Genomic DNA, 26,356 nt, shown 5'->3' on the forward strand with positions numbered 1-26,356 from the left:
GTCAAGAGGCGAGGGAGCTGTGTGCAGGTTATAGATGGATGGTGAAAATGGCTCTGGGGGCACAAGCCACGTGCTGCTGGCTCCTGGTTGGAACCAAGACAGCAGCAGCTTCTGGTGGCTCACCTTCTCCATCAGCCTGGGTTCAGAGCAGTGTTAAAGAACGTGGAAAGGCGTGGGCTTCAGTGATGTTAATCACATGGTTTAGGTTAGTCACAAGCATAATTACCTTGCTAAATTGAATGACACAGGAATAAATATATAGTAATTAATACAAGACATGGACTGACTCTGATAGAAGCATGTAGAAAGCCACATGTTCTTGCTGGACTCCTTTAGTCTGCATATATAGAGAAATTGTTTACTTCCTAAAGTAAAGTGTCTGCATTTCTAGGATGGAGAAAAAAAGACTTGGCTGATATAGAATAAATAATAATCTTAAAAAATGGGGCAGAGCGTGGGGTAGCTTTTATCCATAATGGAAAGTCACCCAGATGGATTTGATTCATTAAATGCTTGATACAATCCTGTGCAGCCTTTTCCTGTTTTCCATTCCCTCCTTTGTCAAGTGTATGGGCTGAGTGTTACTTTGGCACTCGATTATAAGCTCCAAACAGTCAAGGAACTCTTCTAGCAGCAAGATCCAGCACTCTGGCAAGATTTTTCTTTCAGTTAAAAAAAAAATAATAAAAATCAGGTAAATAGTTGAGTAGCAAGTCTGACCCAGCATGAATATTTCCACTCAAGATGGTTGTTCTTTCTTGTAACAGGCACTCATCCTAAGGTTTACATCTATATTAAGTCAAAAGATTGTGACCCCGACAGTGGTGCTCCACTTTTGCTCTGGTGGAAGTGTATTTTGGGAGCTTTTTAGCTGTTCCTTCATTTTCACATGCTGTGTTACGGTAGGACTCTCCTGTTGTCCATTCTGGGAGGTCATACTCTCACCTCCTGAGGCTCCAAGGTCTCCATAGGCATGTGGGATTCACGTATACAAAAATTCAGTGGGAAATGCTGCTCTTGATTTCTGTCTGGTGGGTCTCAGTGGATCCCTTCTTGAGCGCCAGTAATTATTGTGTGAGTCAAAGAATGGGAATTAATTACACAGCATTCTGTTTTCCTTTCCTCTAACACGTGGGTTAGAAGCACATGTGCAAGGTTTTGTTGGAGTGCTTTGTAAATGGTGATTTGTTGTCCTTGCAGCTGATACTGAGGTTGGAGAAATTAGCCCAGCATATTTCTCTTCACCTTCCCTGTCAAAGAATCTCTTTAAAATATGGTCAGATTCAGTAGCATTCGATGGCCCACGCTTTCCAGCTGTAACAAGGAAATTTTGATAAATTGCTGTGCTATCTGATTGCTTTCAAATATAAAAGGAGATCTCACTATATCAAGCAGTGACTTTCGATTACATGCAATCTCCTGAATTGCAGTTTTGGTCTCAGCTGCTGAGTTTCTCAATGTACAGGAAAAGATTGGTGTTTCTTTATTGTACCAGATATAAATAACTCTTGAGCTCTTTTTGCATACAAGAAAAACAGGCATCCTTGAAATTTTGGCTGCGGATCATCTGGTAGACTTCTGCTGAGTATAACGTGAATCTTGAGCTTGCTCTAAATTACATGAATTGAGATGTAGCATGTGCCTTTTAACGTAATGAAATCTCTTTAAAAGATGTGTATCAAAGTGAGCAGTGATTTGGGTTGATGCGCCTTGGTGGTGGAGGACAGGCAGTCAGCAAGTGAAAATAAAACTTCCCTAAGGACTGGAAGATTTGGAAGTGCCTTTTTGGATATTTAGGCCAGAAGGTGCTGCTTGTCTTAACCTTGCAGAGATAGGAAGTAACTTTCAGCTGTCGAATAAAGGTGTGATGATGCTTCTTGTGGTGGTAGTGGTGGTGACGAGTGCGAAGATCAAGGCTTAGACTTGTGAAATGAGCAGAACAAGGTCATGGGAAGAGTTGTGTGGCTATTTGATCAATATTTTCTCCATTAAGAAGGAAATATATGAAGATGAAAAACGTTTTAAGGGTTTGAAAATGTCTTGTAGGCTCTAAAAAGCTCTGATGCTCACAAAAAAAAAAAAAAAAGAGGAGAAACAATCTATTGCCTAGAAACAATATAGGTGTTGGTCCTTCAAAGTCAGCTTCAGTGTTTATACTGTCATAGACTGTGTTCTAAATGTCTCCTTTGTGGTCTTTGTCGTTAGAGCAGGTGAATCAAACACAACACAAATTCATGCGTAGTTATATGAACCTCAGCCTCCTCTGGCAGTAATGTTGACTTGATTCCTCTGTTATTCTGAATACAATCCATGCTTTAGGAAATGCTTCCATGTTGTTATCTGGTGTGGAGTTATTTGCTCCAAGCGCACGGAAGTGGCTTGTGTTGTAATGAAGAGTGTTGCCTTCCAGGAGGTTGTTGCTGCATTTGTTGCACACTTAGCATCTTACACATGAGTTCTATGGCGGTTTTTCTGTGCTTTTCAGCATGAGGTAAGTGTTTGTTGTGTTAAAGCTTCCAAATCATGGCAAAATCAGTGGCTGCTCTGAGTATATGTGACTTGTGTCACGCTGGGTGAAGTGATCACCAACTGAAGTTGCAGCTGCAAAAGAAGAGGTGGGTGATCTCAGCAGACCATGAACACACACGCTTATCAAAAATGGCCTGTCATCTCGGCTTACTGACTCAGAAGAAAAACTGATGTGCTGCTCACGTGCTGACCTCTTCAACAGACGCCTTCAGTAAGTTTGGGAGTATGTGCCAGATGGCCAGATTCCAGCACCGTGCTCTGTTCTGTTTCTTTCTGGTTCTTAGTCCAGTCCTTCAAGCGCTTACTTGTAAAATGCTGTATCCTTCTCACCAGCAAACTTCTCATCTGGTGTTGCCGGTGTTTCTGGCACCTGGGGCTCGTTCACTGCCTTTGTAAAGTCTCCCTCTGACACGCAGTGTCTTGGGGGTGGTTGTACCTTGCAACAGAAGAGAAAGCAACGTGCATGAAGATGTAGAGATTATGACACGGTGCACTTAAAGCCTTCAATCTGACCTCTTCTGTAAGTTAGCAAATGCCTGCGTGCTAACGACCCATCAGTGAGCAAGGCTTCATCCAATTCAAGAGTCTCAAGAGTGGTTCTGAAGGATGGAAGGGGAAGCTCTTGCCTTGAGAGGCTCTCAGCACCAACTCCAGTCGTTCCTCAGCCCTTCTTTCTGTCCTATGGGGAATGGTGACCTCTCCTTTTGCCTGATTCAGTGTCAGTGCTTAGGAGGGGCCCACGTGAGTACAGATTCCTTTGACTGTTCAGACCCTGTGGATGGAGCTGCATGGCTGAGAGTATGCTGCAGCATAAGGCTCTCATTTCTTCAGGGAAAAGACTGGTTTTCGTACAGCAGCATTTATCTGAAGGGGGGAGAGAGTTAAGTATTTACTTACTTATTTACTTTATTCTGACCACAGCTGAAACCTTGATTTTTGCAGTGTGCTTCCTTTCTCCCACTGACTCATTTGTATGCATTTTGCTGACAGTGTTTGAAAGCCCGGCTTTCCTGCAGGGAGTTTACAGCCAAACTGATGCAAACTCTTTCTTCTCAGGTGCCTCACGATCATCTGTCATCCAATGCAAGCCAGGAGGCAACTGCCCCAGCAGACACAGAGGCATGACTAGGCAGCTCTCCCCTCTATCTGTGGCTGAAGATTCTGCTGCTCCCATTCTTGAGCTGCAGAATCGAAGTCCCTCGGGAATCTGTCGGCACAGCAGAGTCGAGAGGCAGAGCAGATCAGGTAGGCATAACGGCCGCGCTGCCGGTGTCGCAGCATGCCTGCTAAAGGCCTCTCCTGTCTGGTTTTTGGAAAGACGGTGCAGAGTGCTGACGTTGGGTTTTGGTGCTGCAAACTGCATGGCCTTGTGAAAGTCCTTCCTGTACCTGTGTGCAGACTGGGGTTAGGCAAGAAGGAAGCAAGGATGGGAGAGGAAGTGCTGGGCCTCGGTAGGAACATAGAACGCGTTATCTGAGAAATCCTGTTGGCACAGAAGGATGGTTAACATTAGCGTGCCAGTTAGTCTTATGAAGTGGTTGTGTTTCCTCAGCTTCAGCCTGGCCAGAGACCAGGATCCTTAAAACCAGCCATTTACCTTCTCAAAGGCAATGACAATCTCAGCTCGTACCGTGGACAGTCTGATGAAGAGGAACAGAAGGAGCGACGGGTGGAAGGCTGTCTGGAAAAGACCGTCACAGTTCAGATCATCGAGCAGCTGCACATCAGGGCTTCCACTGGGAATGTGTCACACGCTTTTTGCAGAAGTTTAGCTCAGATGAACCTGTACGTATGGAGAACGCTGGCTTCTTCACCATGGTGTCCATCTGTCATCAACGGGGGTGGTATGAGAGCAGTTGCAGGATGCAGCCAGAGACCTTTGAGTGTGCTGGATTGTACTGGTGAGGAAAGAGCAGTTAAATGACTGAAATAGTGTAACTGTACCGAGTACTTGCAAAACAGTATATGTAGATACTGTGAGCAAAAAGGAGAGGAAGAGCAGGTTGGATCTCCCTTGCACACTGGAACTGTGGGAGATGAACCTTTATCTCGTCACTTCATCACTGATGGCAGCAAGAGTCAGCTATTTTCTGCCTTGAGTTGGATGGAAAACAGAGGAATCTTGTACTCCAGGAGTACTCTTTTGATGGAAACCCTCAGAAAGACATTAAAGGCGATGACTGCAGCAAGGAGTGGCATCTTGCAATGAAGATATTAGATACTAGAAAACCAATCATCTGTTCTCATTGTTTTGCAGATACTAGGATGAATAGCTCCATATTTACTTGCACAAGGGTACATCCAAATCAGAATCTATCTTTTGTTAAGAAAGGACCTGTAGCTCGATTGAGAAAAGAGTAATACTGTGTCATCATATTCATCCAAATGTTTATTTGGCACCCTTTTTATCCAGATCTTCCTCATCAATGAGGTCTAAGCATGAGTGACCTGACAGGTAGGTGAACAAATATAAAGAATATCATTTTCTAGGATGTAGTTATGAAATACTTAAGAGTTCAGAAGAAAAACTGTAGGTTTTGATTTTATTTATCTCATTCTTTTGAAAACAAAAGCAAAAGATTGTTCCTCTTGTTACAGAGAGATTAAATACATAAGTTACATTACTGACAGACAAAAGGAGCATGCGAGGGTATTTCTGGTCATTGACTTTCAGCACAGTTTGCCATTGACCAGTGTCATCTGCGTGTGTCACCTGCATTCTGTCCCTCTCTTTTCATCCTTGCTGAGTTCTCAGATTGCTTCCGTGCTCTTGACAGGTTAAGTCAGTTGGTTAGCTTCAAACTGAAGTAAGTCACCAAGGATTTCTATGACCTTTCTAATTGTAAAATGCTATCTGCCCCCACTTTGGCTCATGAATTTATTTTCTTCTCAGCACAGCATTCAGTATCTGGACTCAAATTCTACTTTCCAGCTCAGTTCAGACCCAACTTCATCACTTGGAAGTTCTCCAACCTTTTTATTGTGAATTGTGTGTCTGCTTTCCATATGTCCCTACCCTCTTTGAGTTCAAGCCCTGTGATTCTTTTAAAGATATTTCTTATCTCTGCCTTGTGCATCTTTGACCAAGTTTTCAGTATAAGCATCTCGTTGATTTCAAAAGCAATTGTCAAGCTACTGTGCCACTTTGCTTGGAGATTTCACTTCACATGTAGGTATGTAGCCTAAGGCAAGATAAGGGCCTCCAGTGGGTCATACATCCCATCTCCCTTTGGTACATGAGGATGAGATCAGCCATTTTCTCAACATGCCTGTCCATTCTCACCTAGTGTAGAGGGAGCCTAGACAACATTTTTAGCCCGAAAAGCAATTGCTAACTACATTACATGGGGTGAATCCTGTCAATTAAGCACTTACAAAACCTCCCTACTGTATGTTTAATTAGGCTAAATCTCACACAGGTCTTTTAAATCAAGCTAGGATGTGTAAAAAGTGTGTATTTCTGTGCCTTTCCCCAACATTTGGTGCTGTAACAACCAAGTCAAATGCTAATGATAGTGTCATGCATTGTAACAGCAATTACAGTGTTATTTGGTAATTGGAAAATATAATGTGTAGGTAAAGGTGCTTTAGTGTTCCATCATTGTGTGATTGCTTTCACTGCTAGCTGAAGAAGGACTAATTGCATGGTAGTTTTGCTTAGCAGGAAAACCCCTAAGAGGATGTTATGAAATATATTCTTTCTAAACCATTTTAACTTGCAAATAAACTGTAATTTACTTTTTAACAGAAGATAACAATCATTATTAGTGCTATCAAAAGATCTGTATTCTCTCAGTAGCTGAAGATAATGCTACAGTGGTGCTTTTCTATTCAGAGTTCTGTCTGATTATCATCTATATGTTTTAAATCAGCCTGTAATTTTATTTAAGTTCTTGATTCATCACTAAACAGTGGAGCAGCTAAATACTTGTTATTTTTAAGGGGAAAAAATGCACCACGCAATTACAAAAAGCTTCATGTCCCAGTTATGTAAATTCTTGACTGCAAATTTTACTCTCTCTGTTATGATGAGTCAGTTTTAGAATGTTGGTCTAATTTAATAACTCAAAACCTCTCTTTTACATTTCCTTATGGCTGTAGCAGAAACAGTAGTACAGAAGAAAAGTCAGAACTGAGTTTAGGTTGGACATAGAAAAGCGTGTGGGTGCTCTCACTACAGTAGGTCTGTAATTCCCCTTAGCATCAGCAGCTTTGTAGTTTCTTACACTGTATCATATTGCATTGATGCAGCTACTAACAGTGGAGAATAGCTGCAGGTCATGGTTTTCAGAAGGAACTCCTGTTCCTTGTGTCAAACTACGTGATATGTTCTAATGTGGTAAATATCAGAGCTCATTGGTGCTGCGTGAGCTCATGGGCATAAATGAAGGCAGAGAGCTGCTGCTGCAGTCGGATCCGTTGTTTTCAGCTGGGATCTGTGCAATCACAATGGGGTTCATGGGCTGCATCAGTAAATCTGGAGAGCCAGTCATCAGTCAGTGGGGTTTGGTGCTCTGCAGTGCTGGTTCCAGTGATTTATAGATTAGGTCTGGAAAGTACTGTACGAAAATGAAACATGGCAACTTTTTGATTCCCTCTTGCTTATCTTTAGAGGTTTATTTTCAGGCATGCCAAGCTTCAGTTTTCTTCAGTTTCCTTTTTTAACTTCAAAAGTGTAAATACAGAAACTTGACTGAAATAATCCCTGTCTCTGCCTTGAAACATCAAACCACCAGACTGTTTATTCCTCACCTTTCAAATAAAACAGTGATTTTTGAGTTAAAATATTCAATAATAAGAGCCATTTTCTGGCTCCAGATGTATGGGGTCGGATAGCTTTTATGCTGCAAACATGCAGAGTCATTGGCTTTATAATGTAGCTGGTTCCAAGAGATGTAGCTGTGTTCTGGAGGTTTGGCTGACAGAAGGGAAGAAGGGCTGACAAAGCAGACAGCTTAACCACGATGCTGTTACCTCCGGCCTCTATTGTGTTTATCTTTTGTTCCTATTCTCTTGAAGATTGTATTGTTGAAGTATTTCTGAGTGGGATTTTGGTGTTTGTGGGACATGTGGGAATTAAATGAGAAAAGGCACGGCGTGGTTTGTGGCTGGATCACGAAGCGAGATTTTGCTAAGAATTGTTTAGAATGCATTAGTGATGTGTGCAACTCTTCTTTTTTTTTTTTCCTGTATTATTTTTATCCAGGAGAAGAAGGAACACAAGCGCACACGGAGAGCAGCAGCCAAGAAGCTGAGGGACAGACACGGTGCCAGTCTTGCACATCCACGTTTCTTAAGCTCATTTGGAGATTTCTGATCATTTTGTCCGTCTCTTCCTCCTGGGTTGGGACAACGCAGTTTGTCAAAATCACCTATGAGACATTTGACTGTCCTTTTTTCATGACTTGGTTCTCAACAAACTGGAACATTATGGTATTTCCCATTTATTATTCTGGGCACCTTGCAACTGCACAAGAGAAGCAGTCTCCAATCAAAAAATTCAGGTAGGCTTTATCGTGGCAATATCACTTTTAAGCAGCCTGATCTCTGAGGACTGAAATCACTGCACTTCTCAGTTTGACCCAGGGTGTCAGAAGACAGAACGAAGGTCGTGCTGCAGAAAATCACGTTCAAAAATGATTTTTAAAAGGCTAGCAGATGAGTGACATGTGCTTGAATAAATGGATAATTGATCGTTAGAGGGTTTTTTTTCCACTGAGTTGAAAAGGTCAATTATTTGCTTATAATCTTGCTGTTATCTAAAATCTCTATAATTTGTGTTCTTGCCTGGATCAGTTTTCCACTGACGGTTAATCTCTCCTGACAGAATGCTAGTGTAAGATGCAATCAAAAGGACTCATAGCTGTAGAGAATAAAAGATGTTTCAAGGTAAGGAGATGGCTTGCTCCCTATGCTGGTTTGCAGCTTGAAAATTGTCTTTTCCTCCCCCTCCTGCTGGATCACAGCCAGGAGGATGAACACCTTTGGAGCCTTCTCTGCTCTTTTGCATGGGGTGGGCTCTTGGCTCTCCTCTGCCTGTAACTCTGAGGAGCAAGTTGGCGTAGCTGAGTGGCTGTCATGCTGGGGAGAGGATGTTTACAGAAGGTTTTGCCCGTCTGTAAAGCTCTGAATGGAAATAACTGTCCCTCTCTCTTGCAAGAGCCTAGGGAGAACAACTCTGACTCTAGGCTTTCCATATGCCATGTGGCTGCGAGTTGCACTCGAGCTCCCAGCCTCAAGTGCAAAGGCTGCAGGAATGCATAGTGTTTGTTACAGTATTAGTCTGCATCAATGCAGATGTAGAAATTCCCATTCCTTTTTAGTAGCCAGTCTGAAAGCACAGGAGTTCAAGATTGGAGGAGGGACTCAAAGAAGTCATCCAGTCCAAGCATCAAGACTGTGGAAGGACCAGACTGGCTCAGTTCCACCCTGGCTGGTACTTAAAGCCATATCTTAGGGCTTGGAATTGCTGCTTCTTCCTGGGGCAATTAATTTGACTATTCCTCCTCCACTTCCATTATTCTACTCATCCAACAGTGAAGTAGAAGCTGTTCTAAAGGATGGAGGTAAATTCAGCTTGTCACAATATAACAGACCTTGTCTGTGAAGGGAGGGTATTCACAGGGCAGTTTTGAGGTGGGGCTTTATTCTGTTACTCCACTGTAGAGCTGCTTTGAAAACAGTATTACTGACTGCAGCAGAGTGATCTGTTCTGCCAGATATCTACAATGTGTGGCCCACACCTTGTTCCCTCTGATGGAGGGCTCAGCACAGCTGTCACCAAGAACATGAGGAATTCAATTTGTGACCATCAGGGCTGGAGTGTAGCAGGGACAGAGTTTTCCCTTGGCTGCTTTTTCCAAGATCTGAGATATAATTTGGCCCTACATTTATCATTTCTGTCAAATCAGCGTGACTGAAATTGAATGGTTGCACTTAATTAAGTGCTTCTCTGAAAACCCAATGCTTTGTATGTTAACGGTGCCTTCATTCAGATTCTTTCTGGAGTATTGGTGAGAACATTAAGAGCGTCAGCTTGGCTTCTTGGTATGGGGTGAAGTAATAACAAATGCAGTGCAAATAAGGGAGAAGGTGAGACTAAATGTCCCCACAGATAGAGCCTCTGCATTGAGTTGATTGGCATCCACCAGAGCCAAGTTTTGAGCAAAACATTTGTGGCAGTAATAAGAGCATGCTTTAACAGTAGGTACATTTCCCCAGCTGTTGATGAAGTTCAGCCAGGTCTGAGGACATGTGTACCTGCCCAGAGGATCCTCTGCACATGGATGTGAAGCTGCGTTTGTGAAATGTGCAAGGAGGACTCTGGTGCTAGAGCTGATGGAATGGCACGTTCCAGAGCATTTCCTAGTCCAGATGTATTGAGAATTCAGATCCCAGGGAGAAGTGACTGCTGGCAAGTACTGACTGTCATGGGCACCAGCCTGCTTGGTCTGTGCTGCATTACAGCTGGACAAGCTCTTTGTGCTGGGATTTGGCTGTGGCACTCTCTCCAGGATGAGTGCTTGGTTTTCTGATGACTTAAAGAATTGAAAAACATCATCTGGAGTTTTTAAATTCAGAGTTGTAGAAATTTAGAAGGGATCTTTGGAGGTCGTGTAATCCAGCCTCCTTCTCACAGCAGGGTTAATTTCCAGGCTGGTCAACTGCTTGGTTAACAGCTTGTTTTGTGTTTTTGATACGGTCCTTGTTATTATTTTTTTCAAATTGCATTTTCTAAGGTTTCTTATTGCTTCATTTGATGTTTTTCTTTCTGTGGAGTAATTCTTGTTCAGTAAAGCCTGTTGTATAACGGTGCCAGGCCTGCCTCAGATCCAGAGGAGATTGTATTTCTGGAGGATGTAGTCCCTCACTACAGGCTTTGAAGACAAATGACATTCTGTCCCACAGACAGTCCCAGTGGATCAGAACAAACAGCGTTGATGATATCTTGGCAGAGACCAATGATGATGCCAGTGACTGGCAGAGAGCTGCCCCAGGCTGGTAAAGCTGTGTAGAGCCACTGTTGCTTTTTATCTCTTAAAAAAAAATAAATTCCACCTGGAAGGATAAAAGTCTCAGTCTTCAACTTTACTTTGGCTTTCTTAAGACTGTCAATTTTGTATTTCTTACCTTTCACACTTTACCTTAGAGATTAAATTTTGTGGTCTCGCAAACTAACTCGCAGTTATTACCTCCCCACTGGATTTCAGTAAAGTATCTCAGTTGTCTCGAGGTGGAAGGCACAGCTGTTTGTACCTTCCTGGTACTGCAGACAACAGTTCCTCATGATAAAGACCTTTAAATATGAGAGTCCTTGCAATAGCCATGAACAAAATGTTCCAAAGCTTGGTAAGCTCTGCAAAAGGAAATCCAACCCTGCTGATAGCAGATGTGGCCTAGGATCCTGTTAGACTTATGGCTTGGTTAGGTGGAAGGGAACTACTAACCTGTCAGACTCTTTAGTAGGGTCTGTTGTGGTAGGATGAGGAAAAATGATTTCTAACTAAAAGAGGAGAGAATTAGACTGGGTATAAGAAAAAAAGCTTTTTATGATAAGGGTGGTGAGGCACTGGTACAGTTATTGCCAGAGAAGTGGGGGATGCTCCATCCCTGCAGACAGCCAAGGTCAGGGGATGGGCTCTGAGCATCTGATGGAGCTGTGGGTGTCCCTGTTCATTGCAGGGAGTCAGACCAGATAGCCTTTAAGGGTTCTTTCCAACTCAAACTGTTCTATAATTCTGTATTTCCAGTGTCAAAAAATTTTGCCTCCCTGTCTGCTGTCTTGGCTCCTTAAGGAGCTTGCACTGTCGTGTTCAGCAGCTTTCTGCCAGAATACTCCCATGCTACAGCAGCAGGTGCTCTTCAACCTTAGGGCACGGGGTAGGAACAGTGTTGGTAGGTGTGCCTAAGGAAAGATGAACATGTTGTGAAGAGTTGGTTGTGTAGCAAAAAGGACAACAAGATGTGAGCACTAGTCCTCATATTCATGTTGCTCCAGGTAGTGTCTGTTAGCTGTTCTCTGTAAGCTGGTTTAAAACCAGCTGCTGAATTATGCTCCAGCAGCTGCTGCCTGTCAAGGGTGAGCAAACCTATTCTTCTGCAGGGAATCAGAATTCTGGCATCCAAATAACTGAGAGGGATGCAGTCTGTGTAGTGCGACCCAGAAGTAAAGCTCCACAACTGCCTGAGGTGCTGCAGTTCCTGAGAGTGTGGCACACTGCCCAGAGCTGAGGGCTACCTGCAAATAAAAAGAGCTGTTTGTGTTAGAGGGCAGGTTTTAAATAGATTTCTTGTGCATTTGGAAATAGTTTATATCGTAGTTTCAGGGTCAGCTGCCCTTAGATACGTCTCTGTCTGCAAGTCAACAGCCTACAGATATCTGTATCGGAGTGGATCCACGGATCCTCTCCCCTGAGCACAGGGTTTTAAAACTGTCGTGTCCTGATTGCTTCTGCAGGTTTAATTTTAGTTGCATGCCAGAGAGGCTGAGTTAACCGCAGAGCAACCAGCCCTCACAGAGCCCGAGGCAATTACTCTAGATATGGCTGGAAAGAGAAGGCATTCTTCCTAGCTCCTCACTCACTGAGCGTTATTCACCAGGAACACAGAGTTCTCCTAGGCACAGAAGTGAATTCAGCAGGTCTCTCTCTTGCTCAGCACAACCCTGTCACATTTTTTTTCTTCTTCTTTTCTTTTTTTAACTGAGAGACGATGAAGCACTGGCCTCTGTTTTGCCTGGTCCTTGTTTCCTCCTGTGTGTGATGAGGAATTCTTCCATGTGCTTAAGCAGTCCATTGCCTGGGGCATGTGAAGCTGAATTTTCGGATTTCTTTTGCTAGTTGTGAACCTGTCTGCAATCCCTCCCACTGTTTCTGGGAACTCAGAGATAAGTGATGTCTTTGGTGGTCCCTCCCAGACTTTGGGCAGCCCATAGAGCCCATCCCAGAACAACAGAAATCTTTCTGAGGCTTCTTCCTTCCATGAACTCCTAGCTGGGGCACTTTGGACCTGACTCTCTGTGTTTGTCTGGGTGCAAACATCCTGTAGATCTATAGGCCAACAAAGCCTGATCCATTCTTTTTTCAAGGCCAGGCAGGATGGGGCTGTGAGCTACCTGCTCTAGAGGGAGGTATCCCTGCCTATAGCAAGGGGCTGGAACTGAATCATCTTAAAGGTCCCTTCCAACCCAAACCATTCTGTGATTCTGGCATTTCCCCTTTTTGGCTTCAGAAACCCCCTCCCCTCCTTGTGGATAGATGGGCAAAAATGCTGAGTGTATTCCCAATGTCTCCTGCATCTCTCAGGTCCAGCTGTTCTCCAGCTGTGCTGCTGCTCCATTTTACCTGCCTGCTCTCAGTGCCTTGCCTTGCCGGGCACAGGGGTGATGGGGACATGATTTTCCATGGCACATTTGAAGAGAGTTTTTCCTGCTGCCTTGCAGACACGGTGATGCACTTGGATGATTTTGCTGTTTGTATGCTATTGGCATAGCACTGGGATAGTTAATCGTGCCCTGCATTATTTTGAGCAGCCCAAGCACCAATCTCTCATTTTAATATAGCACAAGCTTGTTCCCTCTAAGACAGATTCTGACAGCATCTGAGACAGGTTGGATTTAGAATCATGTAACAATCCAATTGTGCACCTCAGTGGACAGCAGAATTCCCACTGGTTTGAACGTCAGGATCCATGCAGGTCTATAGTTCACAGTTCAGATCTGTTTTTGACAAGACAGGGCATACCAGCTCTGGCATCTCGTAATGCTAACACAGGTTTGGTGCATCCAGGTCAGCAACACCTGTCTGAAGTGAGACACAGTCTGAGCTTAGCATCGTCTCTGCATCCACTGTCTCACAGGGAGAAAAACATCTCTTAAGTGTCAGCTGCTGTATCTGCAGGCCAACAAGTAGTCAAGTTTCTGCTGCCAGCAGGGCCGTTTCCAGACAAGGAAATTAATCACTTTTAACTCCTGTTGAAAGCAGTGGTACAACAGCCTGCATTCAAACTGAAACATTTATTTGTTTGCCTCAGTTTACCTCAGATAAATGAGGTACAAAGGAAGAGATAAGTGATACACAACACGAGCTGTTCTCTTTCCATGTGTAATGTTCCATAGAAACAGGCTGACTTCTGAGAGCGTTCAGCTCATCCAGACTGAAGGAGAGGATTGGCAGATCTGCCAGCCTGAGCATCATCAGCTCGGTGCACATCCCAGTTTTGGTGTTATTGCCAAAAATGACTGCTTTGTACCCCAGCTCATCTTAGTAGCAGAGGGAATTGATAGCTATGAAATAAAGCATAGGTTATCCTATATATTAGATAGATGTAATTACTCTCCTTTCTTCTAATGGAGAATGATGGTTTCTATTCACAATAGTAAAAAACAAGAAACCTTTTTAACAGCAGATTTCCCCAGAGTTAATAGCAGTGGGCAAGGAGACCCCAACACAACTCTTTAAATGGAAATTAAGCCAAGATTGTTATTCCCACTACCACACCCCAATAAAGTACAGAAAACCTAAGTTTTTACTTGATTTATTTTGCAATGCACTCTTTGAAGTTTCTAGTTATTCCAGCTAATTGGTATTTTAGGAATTGTCCAAAGCTATGAAAGCTCTGGGGACCCAAGACCTGGGGGAATTTTGGTCTTAGTCCCTTAGTGTTGTCATGTAATGATGTGTTGCAGTTTGGTGGCACCTCGGTTTGCTCCGTTGGCGTTTTGGTTTCATGTTGCATTCACACTTTTCACTCTGTTGTGAAATACACCTGTTATATACCCTGCCCTTTCCTCTTCTCTTGTTTCATCGGCTCAGCTTCACGTGCCAGTGGGTATCTTTCAGGCAGTCCCTAAAGCTCTCTTGGCCATACACTAGAATATATTCCAATAGAAATAAAAAGAGGTATCAGAGCAAAGCAAGAGGACAGTTGTCAAGCTACAGAGAAAGACTGCAGTTATAATCACCCTTTTCATGGCCTTGAAGGCAGAAGCTGAGAGCTGTCAGTGTTTTATAGATGACCTTCATTTACGTGTGCACCTCTGGGATTATTGGTGCATAGACTGTGATTATTCCAGGTAAGCTACTTCTTTTCTATTTGTGAAACTGCTGTTTTGAGAAAAATATTGGTTATTTTCTCTCTGTGAATTAAACAACACTTTCTTACAGGAGTGCAGAGTAGTTAAGAAAAGCACTTAATTGAGTGTGATAAAAGTCTAATGAATGTTTGACGTGCTGGAGTGAATGTTAAGCAGAACCCTAGCTGAGCTTTAAACTCTCTTTTCTTTTCTTAGGGAATGCAGTCGGATTTTTGGTGAAGATGGTCTGACGCTGAAACTCTTTCTTAAAAGGACTGCTCCCTTTTCTATTCTGTGGACTTTGACTAACTACTTGTATTTACTGGCTTTAAAGAAGCTGACAGCCACAGACGTCTCTGCTCTGTTCTGTTGTAACAAAGCTTTTGTCTTCTTGCTTTCTTGGATTGTGCTGAAAGACAGGTTCATGGGAGCAAGGGTAATGGCATGCCTGATTTTCACCTCTCTTATTTTCACCCTTACCTCAAACCATAAGCTATTGCACTACCATGGTCCTGCTGCAATATGGTATGTGTACACCATATTATGGTATGCATGTACCATGAAACCATTCTCATTGAGCTTTGTGGTCCAGATGTTAGCCTGAAGATCAGTCAGAGGTGTCAGACTCAGTTGGGTTATGGGGCTAAGTACAGTCAGTTAATTTTATTTTAAACCTTCTGATAAATGCTTAGGTTCTAACCAAAGCAATGTTATTCCTTGTTTGAGCAGGCAGCAGTATTCAATATGTAACATATATACTTATTCCACACGTACACATGCATAAACCACCACCACATCTGAGATCTCCTGATATGCAGCAGTTTGCATGGTTGTGTTCTGTAGCTTGGCTAAGGAGCAGCCAAGTCTTCCCTGTTTCTACTTGTGCAAATTCTCTCATTGAAGTGGTGGTCCAAGACCTCGTGGTGTCAGTGGGTGTGATCCTTCTGGACCTTGAGCCCCACCAGTGACTGTGTGGGGCCAGGCTGGTGCCTAGGACCAGGAAAGTCAATAGAATGGAAGTTCTGTGATCAGGAGGGTCAATGGAAAGGAAGTTCTGTGATCAGGAGGGTCAATAGAAAGGAAGTTCTGTGATCAGGAGGGTCAGATAAAATGGAAGTTCTGTGATCAGGAGGGTCAATAGAGTAGAAGTTCCATGGAAAGCTTGAAGGATCAGGATGCTTATCCAAGTGGGCCGCTTTTATAAGAAATGATGAAGACAAGAGCTTGCTTTTAATTAGCAGCGTGATAGAATTGGTTCAGAAGTGAAAGGGGAAGGCACCCTAATGCACAGGCATTTGGAGCAGACAGCAGCACATTGCCCAATCACTGTGCTTGGGTTTTGGGGACAGAAAAAGTGTAAAGTAAAACAGTTCTGGGGTTTCCTGGAGGGACAGGACTGGCTTGGCAGCCTGTAACGACATGGAGCATTGTCAGCCATATGTTGTCCCATGAGAACATCTCCTTTGGGTAGGGATTGTTGCTGGATGAGTTCAGCAAAAGGTCCGTGCCATGAAGGTAAAGGCATGGACACCTCACCTTGCAGTGCTAAAGCCAGACATCTGTATATCTATTTCATATATAATTAAAAATGTAAAAACTCAGATATCTGAGCGTGCCATACCCCCCCATCATGCTGATGGCTGGCTCAAAAAAGCAGGGTTTGAAATCCTCAGTTCTCCTGCACAGCAATTAACGGGAGCGGTGACTTCTGAGGCTGTTTTCCCCCCTCGGTCCCTTGATCATCTCAGCTTCCTGCTGTTATTCCTCACTTGTGTAAGGTGATACTGAGCCCAGCTGGGAAAAAAAAATAGGAAATTTGGGACTCTCTAAGCTATTTTCTTTTTTCCCTAAAAGCAACCTCTTTCTAGAAGAGCAAACACAATTACTGCATTTATATAGCCCACTTTCTTAAAGAAAGCAGGTAAAAAATACTAAAGCTATTATCTGTTATTAGCTGTTTTTCACTGATACAAAGTCGTTATAAATATGCATTAGTATTAATGCTGTAAACACCATGAGGTTTGTACAAGAAAGAGCTGGCAGAGGAAGCCAACAGCAAATCCTGCACATGAAAGAAGCTGCTTTTGCTGCTAAGTGGCAGATTCTGCATGCACTGTGCTGGAAGGGTAATTAGCAGCGTTTTCCAGCAGCCCTCCTGCCAGAGTAACACTTAATGATGTTAATAACCACGCAGGAGAGTGTATGAGAACTAAAACACAGCAAAGCAGCGTGGACTCAGCCTTTGGTATTATGAATGCATCTCAGACAGCAGGCATGATTTGGCTATTTGGGCATGAAGGGGATGGAAATAAAAAGGGTAATTGCATACCCCATGTAGAAGCACACAGCAGCCTGGAGCCCAGACAGCATTTCAGAGCTCAGCTACTTGTTCTGTCAGAGCCTGGGAGCTGTGGGGCATATCTGCAGTGCATTGGGGTGGAATGCAGCTGCAGGAAGGATTTCAGGTGGGCTGCATAAGGACAGGCATGGTGTGATGGCTGCCCATAGGTGTGGCATAGATTTGGGTGGGGAAGCATCAAATAGCTGCAGGAAGGCTGCACATAGTGCTCTGGCATTTGAGTTACTTGCAGTGTGTGCTTTGCAGTGATGCTGAAGGAGCTTGGGGAAACCAGAGAGAGTAAAACTGAGGGGAGGTTTAAGTTAGATATTAGGAAGAAATTTATCATACAGAGGGTGATGACATGGGCATGGAACAGGTTGCCCAAGCAGGTTGTGGATGCCCCATCCCTGCAGGCATTCAAGGCCAGGCTGGATGTGGCTCTGGGCAGCCTGGGCTGCTGGTTGGCGACCTGCACACAGCAGGGGGTTGGAGCTGGCTGAGCACTGTGCTCCTTTGCAACCCAGGCCATTCTATGATTCTATGATAAAACACACACTGGAGAAAGAATATTTATATGAAACTGATATACACAGCAATGAATGTGTATCTATTTACTTAAGAGCAAGGATTCAGAGTTTCAGTGGAGGCAGACCCTTAGCCACAGTGAGTGCACAAGGAACATCACACAGACCCTACTACGCCATAACCTGGTTTGCTTGGACACTTATGAATGCCTTGCAGATTAATAAGATGCACCCTGTGTCCATGTTACACAGGGATTTGTGGAGGGCTGGCAGCTGTGGCTCAGAGCAAGCACAGATGTGTGAATGACTTCTCATCTTTGGAGAGTTCTGTGGGTTTGTGATGCTTAGATGTAGCCACAAGTTAACCATTCCCAAGTTTGAGCTCATGGTTGTGTTTCTTCTGTGAAGTTGGCAGCTGAAGTGATGCTCATTGGGTAGGTGCAGAGTGCTGTGAGGGCATTTTTCCCCCACCCAAAAAAGGTTGGTTAGAGTGCAAACACAGATTTCCTTACTGCAGCACCCCATTTTGCCATCTGCTGCACACAGAAAAGCAATTGTTCCTGTTAGTTGGCCTAGCTGTCTTCCAGGAAAAAGAAAAAGGCAAGCTTATTTCATTCCTTATCCATAAAGATCTGAAAGAAAGTTATTCCACTCTTCCATTAATTAAAAGTCTTGTTTAACGAGCTGTCAGCTGTCAGCCTTGCCTGGCCGTGGCCTTGCTGCTGCTTGTCTGCAGGATGTGTGCTCAGGTTTCTAAAGCAAACACACAAGGTCAGCTGTGCTAATGCAGTGGTGTGTGATTTGCAGGAAGGGCTTTGTACATGAAGTTGAAATAATGTTCTCTCTGTTTTCCCGTATCAGGTCATATGTTTCTGAAGTCTTACGAGATGATGCCCCATGTCTGTCCATTGCTGTGGTTGTTTCAGGGGAGAAGGTGCTTGGCTTTCTAAATTGTTGATTAAATTTGGAAACTGCCTCTCAGAATTGGATGTAGTCAGGCTGGGAGATGATTTTCCCAACAAGGAAGTTCCTTTCTGTGGGGATGATGGATCTACTGGTCACCAGAACCACGAAAGGCTTCACTTACTGGGTCAGAGTGTTGGTTTAATCTTGATTCTTTCCATCCGAAGAAGGGGATAACTGCATCAGATTCCCCTGTTTTGTCTTATGGGAGATAGTGCCTGGGATACTGTGGCTGAAGGATTCAGCTGACAGCTGAAATGCTGCATCTGAATTTATGCATGAGGTAGGATGTGTGATGCAGTCCAAGATGAAACCAGATGTGCAGTAAGCAGGGCAAGGGGAGCTCTGCAGAATCACAGGACATGTCATTCTGATTTCAGAGAAGCACTGAGTATGATTCTGCACTGCTTCAAGGCTGGGTGCTGTGGTATTGGTATGCTAGGATAAACCATAAGGAGGAATAGCAGTATTAGACAAATATTACATAATTTGTCAGTGAGTGCAGTGACAGGAGTAGGAGTAATGACTTTAAACTAATAGAGGGGAGATTTAGATTAGATATAAGGAAGAAATTCTTCTCTATTAGGTGATGAGATGCTGGCATAGAGAAAATGTGGGTGCCCCATCCCTGGAAGTGCCCAAGGCCAGGCTGGATGGAGCTCTGGGCAGCCTGAGCTGGTGGGGGGTGTCTCTGCCCATGACAGGGACTGGGACTCAATGGGCTTTAAAAAGGTTCCTTCCAGCCTTTGGGATTTAGGAGTGCTAACATAACTGCGGTCTCAGAGATTTGGCTTCACCGTGGGAGTTGATTATTGATTCTCAGTAATCTCCCATACATGGGCACATTTACACGTGTCCTCACCTTGTGTGTCCCCTGAGACATGGTTTGCTCTTCTGAGTGGTGCCATTGAAGTTGTTTTATGAGGGTTTTGTCTTTATTGCCTCACATCTGCTCAGTACAAGTATCAGTTGGTTTCTAGGACTCTTGGTGAACCTTTGTGACATCTGAAAGTCAGACTGCTCTGCAGTAGGGCAGGTGGTTTTATGGAGAAATCTTTGCCCATGCATGTGTGAAGCACGTGAAACTCAAGTTCATCTGGTGGTAACCATTTCTTATGTGCAGCTAAGTGAGGTTTTCCAGAAAGAACTCCTAATCCCGTGCCCATCTCTTTTTGGTGTTGGTTTGGGGTTGTCCCAGGGACGAGGAGGCTGTGGATGCCCCATCCCTGGAGGTGTTCAAGGCCAGGTTGGATGGGGCCCTGGGCAGCCTGGTCTGGTATTAAATGTGGAGGTTGGTGGCCCTGCCTGTGGTGGGATGGTTGGAGGTTGAAGATCCTTGAGGTCCCTTCCAACCCTGGCCATTCTATGATTCTGTGATTCTATGAAAGCCCTGCCTGCCAAGCAGGCTGCTCAGCAGCTGACTGCAGCTGTTGAGCATAACTATATTTGTTTTAGTTTGTATGGATGGAGAGGGCCCTCCTTGTCCTCCTCACTGTGCGATTTAATGGGTAGCTGATAAGAGAAAAGCATCTGAGCCTTACAAACTGCTGATGACTCTGTAACAGCCAACATTAGGGATCTGCATTTGTGCATCTTCTGGCTGTGCCACGCTCTAGTACAGTCTTCTATTTATAATGGCAAGGTGTTTAATGCTATACTTATTCTTTGTAAAATCCATTTAAAAACCCATCTTTCAGAAATGAAGCTGTGATTTTCCCCAGGTCTGAGGAAACATTTCCCTCTGAAGTCCATGGAAGTTAGGTAGTCACTGTCTTTGAAAGCAGAATAAGGTAAAGACACCTTATTTACCTGCTGAGGGCAGGTAGGAAAAGAGGAGTTTTTCAAAGAATAAAGCATGGACTGATCCCTGGTACTTCATGAGGCTTCCTGGAGTCAGGACCCAGGATTTCACATACTGTGTAGATACATATTTCTGTTCTTTTTCCTTTGAGCTTCTTAGAAGCTCTGACTTGGATTTTCAAAAGAGGCAAAAAAAACCCCAACCCTACAAACCCTGACCAGAAAGGTAAAGGTTTCATGAAGACATTTGGCCACATCTGTCCAAGAAAGCTGGAACAGCCATTGGGAAATGTACACAGCTCCCAGTTATGTACAGCTGTTCCCCAACACAAGAGTTATTCTCCTGGGCTGATCTCCAGGAAGGCTTCCCATCAAAATGTTTACATTTCAGGTCCAAGTGGTGGCTTTGATGAGTATTCATCCTCTTGCATAGCAAAGTATCTTAGAAATCTCTCAGTCTTGGAGTCACATCTTTAAAGTGGGTTTTTAGCTTGTAAAATACGTAATGATGGATGGTATGTGAGTAGCTCCCAGGACAGTTTGCAATGCTATAGATCCATATCACTCAGTGCAATACACTTTCATTATGTTTTACATCTCTCCCAACAGTATATAACCACCTATTTAAGGGAAGTTGGGAAGATCTGAAGTCAGAGAACATAGCTAGTGACACTCATTAAAGCCCCCCGCAGTGATAATCTCTTTCTGTGTAATGAAACTGTGCTGAGCTTCACGTTGCTTTGCTTTGTCTGTGCAGATAGTCGCAGCAATAATGGCAATCACAGGAATCGTAATGATGGCATATGCAGATGGTTTCCAGGGTGATTCAATTATCGGGGTAGCATATGCTGTTGGATCAGCCTCTACATCTGCACTGTATAAGGTGGGTCGTCACTCTTTATTAATATTTCTATTTTTTTTTTAGCATTAAATGATAATAATGCGAATGTACAGAGCAGATCCCTATGAATTAAATGCTTCTGTTTATTTACCCCTCATGTGTCATTCGTGTTGTGACCAGGTGACGTCACAGTGTCAGAAATCTTACTCCCAGAGTAATTAGTCTGTTGCTGCCAAATATTCAGATTGCCTTTGCTTTATGAGCCCTTGATGAAATCTCTGTTGTTATCCTGCTGCAAGGAGTTTAGGATCATGTTTTAACCATTTCTTGCCACTGCCATTTGTTGACACTGTTTCAAGTGGGCCGTTTGCAGCAGGGAGGAGAGGGTGAGAGCAGATAGCACCGTGTCCCTTCTGCAGGGACAGACATCTCGTCCCTGGTCTGCAGTGCAGAGCTCTTGTGTATTCCACTCTCGTGCCAGGCTCAGAGCCCCTGTTTGCCTGGTATATTAGAGACAGCAGGGCTCTGACTCCTGCTTGAAAGAACTAGCTGCTCTTGGAGGTGAGAGATGAAGGAGGGAGGGACATGGCTGACCTAGAAATAGCCCACCTTGTAGGTTGGGCTAAGGTGGCTGTGTTCACTCCTGTAACTCTCCTTACATGGACTGCTATGTGTTTGGGTTCTGAGTTACACTCCTTCTGGCATTTTATAATAAACATCAAGATATGTTGTCTGCATGGACTTGTGTGAGGCCTTTGACATGGTTCCACACTACATCCTCATCTCTAAATGGGAGAAAGAGTTGAAGGCTGACTATTTGAAGGCTGTACTATTAGATGGATGAAGAATTGGCTGGAAGATCACAGCCAGAGGGCTGTGGTCAATGGCTCTATGTCCAGGTGGAGGCTGGTCACAAGCAGTGTCCCCCAGGGGTCCGTCTTGGGACCAGTGCTCTTCAACATCTTTATCAACAACACAGACAATGGCATGAAATGCACCCTCAGCAAGTTTGCTGTTGACACCAAGCTGAGTGATGCAGTTGATAGAACAGAAGGAAGGGATGCCACCCAGAGGGACCTGGACAACTCAAAAGGTGAGCCCATGCGAGCCTAATGAGATTCAGCAAAGCCAAATGCAAGGTGTTGGAGTTTGGTCTGGGAAGTCCCAGCTGTGTGTACACCCTGGGATAAGAACTCATTGAGGGCAACTCTGCTAAGAAGGAATTTTGGGATGTGACACCCTGTCCTGGTCAGGGCTGTTCTTGTGCCCCATTATTCCCTAGGAAATGGAGGATGCTGTGCAGGAGGACTTTGCTTTCCACAACAGCCATGAGACTAAAACCCCTCTCTTTCCTTTGTAGGTTTTGTTCAAGATGTTTCTTGGCAGTGCGAATTTTGGAGAGGCTGCTCATTTTGTTTCCACCTTGGGCTTCTTCAATTTAATTTTCATCTCTGTTACCCCAATCATACTGTATTTTACGAAGGTGGAATACTGGTCACCCTTCTCTGCTGTGCCGTGGGGCTTCCTGTGTGGAGTAGCTGGCCTCTGGTTAGGTATGTGATCAAAAAGGTGCTCGTTTTTCTGTCCCATCCCTTTGCACCCAGTACAAAGCTCTCCCAGATGGAATCTGACCTCAGTGCACACTGGTACTCCTTAAAGAATGATTAACACTTTCCTTTGGAGGCCTTAACACTAATATTAGTAGAAGGGAACAAAGACAGAGAGCTCGTACTAATTGTTCACTTTTCATCTTTGCATTCCTACAGCGGTGTTATTGATATTTCACTTTCTCTGTCCCAGATTGGTTGCTAAAAATGGAATTTCAAAGGGCTGCACACAGCCGAGCAGCTCCTGGCAAGCTCTGCAGGGCATGCAGCACTGACATGGAGACTTACTGATGCAGGACACATTTCTGGGGGTGCTGCAGGCTCTGGGCAGAGGTTGCACAGCTTTTTGGGAGTCTGCAAAGACTGGTGCTGTCTGTTTCATTTCCTGCAGGTTTCTCCTCTCCTCCTCTCTCCCCTAACACTTCTTCTTCCAGGGCTACAATTGCTGTCCTCTAGGCAGGCAGAAAAGCTGTTGGATTCAGCCCAGGGGTGTTTTAATTTGCAGGTATAAGAACATCCTTTCCTTTGCTAAAGTCTCAATTATTTCATAATTGTAGAGGTTTGTCTCCACTACAAGTATATTAAAGGGAAACAAAAAGGATGTTGTTGCCAGTACACAGCCCATCAATGCAGCCATGCTAAAACACAGCAGGTCTGACAGCTGAGGTGCTGAGAGCAAAGCCCTTGCCATTCCTAAGCTGAATGGCACCTTCTCCGTGAGCATCAAAGGGACAAAAAGTACTGATAACTTACCACCCAGAGTTCTGCTGTTTAGGACTACTTATATTAAAAAGAAAACCCCAAAACATCCCATAAATCCACACTGAGCATTTGTACTGCCTGCAACATTGCAGCAAGACCGTGGTCTAAGTACAGCCTGCTTAGCTGACTTCATAGGCTAATTGCATGAGTGCCCCTTTATCTTGAGGGACGTGGTCAGTGGGCATTGATGGTGGTAGGTGGATGGTTGGACTAGATGGTCTTAGAGGTCTTTTCCAACCTTAATGACTCTGACTATAGAATTCCCATCACGTTTCTGGAGTCAGAGTGGAGGAGGAGAGTCTCATTCTTGTGCTCTTCTGCATAATCATGTATTATTTTATCTGTTTTCCCCAGCCTTCAACATTCTGGTTAACGTTGGCGTCGTGCTTACGTACCCCATTCTGATCTCCATTGGCACAGTGCTCAGCGTCCCTGGGAATGCAGGTACAAGTCCTTGCTCGTGGGTTGGAAGAAGATAAGCACATCAGCATGCAGACAGCAGAAGCAGATTTTTTGTCTAAGTGGTCAAAATGTTCTGCCACGTATTTCAGAAGGGATTTGATGTCGCTTGGCTCCCACGCGTGCTCCTGGTGATGGTGGGATTTTTCGTTAGCCAAAGCCATTTCTTTTGTCTTCTTTTTCTTGGTGGCTGTGCCCATACTGAGCACAGAGAGGCAGGCAGCAGCCCCAGAGCTGGTGACTGATGGAGGGCAGCCCATACACGTGGAACTTTACTCGAGTCCTCCTTCTTCTTCAGTAGCTGCTGTCTCTGCTCTTCTGTTTTCCTCCTCCAACCCCCTGCAACTCCAGGTGTCTGGGCACATTTCCAAAGAAACATCTATTTAGAGGGGGATGCAGGTCAGAGATGCACGATGTGATTGTCAGCCCTGCAAGGGCTCAGATGTGCTGTTATTACGCTCGGCCTGGAGACATCACCTCCAGTTTGCTGCCCTCCCTGATCCATGTGGCAAAAGGACATGACCTGTTGGTAGCCTTTCAATATCTGAAGGAGAGCTACAGGAAAGAAGGAGACAGACTCTTGAGTAGGGTCTGTAGTAACAGAATAAGGGGAAATGGCTTCAAGCTTCAAGAAAATAGGTTAGATACAAGGAAAAGTCTTTTACATTGTCCAAGATCTGGTTACTCTTGGGGATGGCAGACAACGTGGCCATCTAAGATGCATGTCGTGGAGATAAGCCAGGCTGATCTGATGCCACAGTCTTTTTCCTGCTGCAGTTTTGATGGTGCTGTTGTTTCTCCTTCGCAGCTGTGGATCTGTTGAAGCACAAAATGATCTTCAGCGTGGTGAGGTTGGGAGCCACCATCATCATTTGCATTGGGTTCCTGCTGATGCTGCTCCCCGAAGAGTGGGACGAAATAACCCTGAGGTTCATCAACAGCTTAAAGGAGAAGAAAAGTGAGGATCACGCCGACGACATCACAGACTCCAGTGTACACACGAGAAGCAGAAGTAGAGCCAATGGCACAGTGTCTATACCACTAGCTTAGGGCTGGTGGACTGTACTGCACGCAGGTGTATATTCTGTGAATATAGCTTAAATTTCCTCACTCCTTGTATGCTTAAAAATGCCATTTACTCTGAACTGGGTATGAGTTGTAAGATAAGAGAGTTAGATCTATAATAAATGTTTACATTTATACACTTACCAAGGAAAGGGTGTAAATAACCACAATAAAATGTTTTCTAATTAAAAAAAAAAAAAACACAAACATTTAAGCTCTTGTGTTACTGAACCCAACGGTGCTGAGCTTTACCAAGAGCCCAGTACCTCCCAGAGCCTTCTCATGAGAAATGGAGCACCCTGAACCATCAGCACCCTTGGGAAATGGCAGATCCCGTTTCTTAGAGCATTTCATTGGGCCAAACAATTGTTCTTCTCATCCGCCACAGTGAAAAACCTTTCAAAAGCCAAAGCAAACCAACCTGGCCACTTCCCTCCCTGTCACCATAGGGGAGCTGTGACCCAGCATTTCTGGGATCAGTCACACTTGTGGCTGAATGGGCACCACCCCAGGTCGGTTTTGGGGTTGATACATTCATTTACACCGACAGAGAGCTGTAGAGATGTGTTTTACTGGAATTCCAGCTCCTGCCAAACCAAACACACAGGGAAAACAAGCATTTCCTTTCAGCATGCATTGACGAGTGCGTTTTGGCACGCAGCTTCACGGCAGCGTCTTCAGGCCCAGCACTGGATCCTTCAAGGAGCCTCATTAAGTATTCAGCAAGGAAAATAATGTGAAATCCAGGGCTGTTCTGCACAGCCGTGTTGCTGATCCATTGGAGGAATACAAACTGAGAATCCCACCCGCCCGGTGCCTGCTCAGACACAGCCTTTCTGCAGCCATACCTTCCTCCCACCCCCAGCAAAGCCACTCTGCCTGCCCCACAGCCCCCAAAAACACAAATTTCCAGATGAGGATCTGACCCAGCCCACCCCCCACCATGCCTACTGCCAAGGTCCCTCAGTGCCACATCTCCACAGTCCTTGAACCTCTCCAAGGATGGTGAGCCCAGCACTCCCTGGGCAGATGTACCACTGCATCACTGCTCTTCTGGAGAACGTTTCCTATTATCCAACCTGAATCTTGGCGTTGGCTTTGATGTTTTAGGTGGGTTTGTGATAAACCTGTTTTTATCTTCAGCAATGCCACTACAAGAGATAAAGCAAGAGTAGGGGGTGCTTTTCGTATACTTGGGGAGGTTCTGGAGATGCTGTGACCCACTCCGAGCATCAAATTTCTTTCCAAAGACTGAATGTTTAGCAAATGAACCACTTGTAGAAATGCCTCCAACTCAACCAGCTGAGGCAGTGCTGCTGAAAGTCGTGTGGAGGTAAAAACAAAGCAGTGGCCAGGGCCGTGTCAATGTTTAACCCTGCTGGGAAGGGCACA

At 44.5% G+C, this 26,356-nt stretch overlaps 1 protein-coding gene across 2 annotated transcripts in view; it reads left to right on the top strand.

Annotated features, from left to right (window-relative positions):
- The window catches only part of SLC35F4 (solute carrier family 35 member F4), a 103,170-nt gene extending 78,221 nt beyond the window's left edge, over positions 1-24,949 (top strand). The window contains exons 2-8 of one of the 2 annotated variants that reach the window (XM_042814570.1): positions 3,586-3,774; positions 7,736-8,033; positions 14,819-15,038; positions 20,988-21,113; positions 22,432-22,624; positions 23,795-23,884; positions 24,708-24,949. In XM_042814570.1, coding sequence (XP_042670504.1) covers positions 3,586-3,774; positions 7,736-8,033; positions 14,819-15,038; positions 20,988-21,113; positions 22,432-22,624; positions 23,795-23,884; positions 24,708-24,949 — 1,358 coding nt within the window. The remainder of the gene's footprint in view (positions 1-3,585; positions 3,775-7,735; positions 8,034-14,818; positions 15,039-20,987; positions 21,114-22,431; positions 22,625-23,794; positions 23,885-24,707) is intronic. The other variant, XM_042814571.1, reaches the window with a different exon arrangement.
- The last annotated feature ends 1,407 nt before the right edge of the window (positions 24,950-26,356 follow it).

Source organism: Centrocercus urophasianus, unplaced genomic scaffold, assembly GCF_019232065.1.
Source record: "Centrocercus urophasianus isolate 14NV4802_14NV808 unplaced genomic scaffold, USGS_Curo_1.0 seq_14, whole genome shotgun sequence".
NCBI lineage: Eukaryota > Metazoa > Chordata > Aves > Galliformes > Phasianidae > Centrocercus > Centrocercus urophasianus.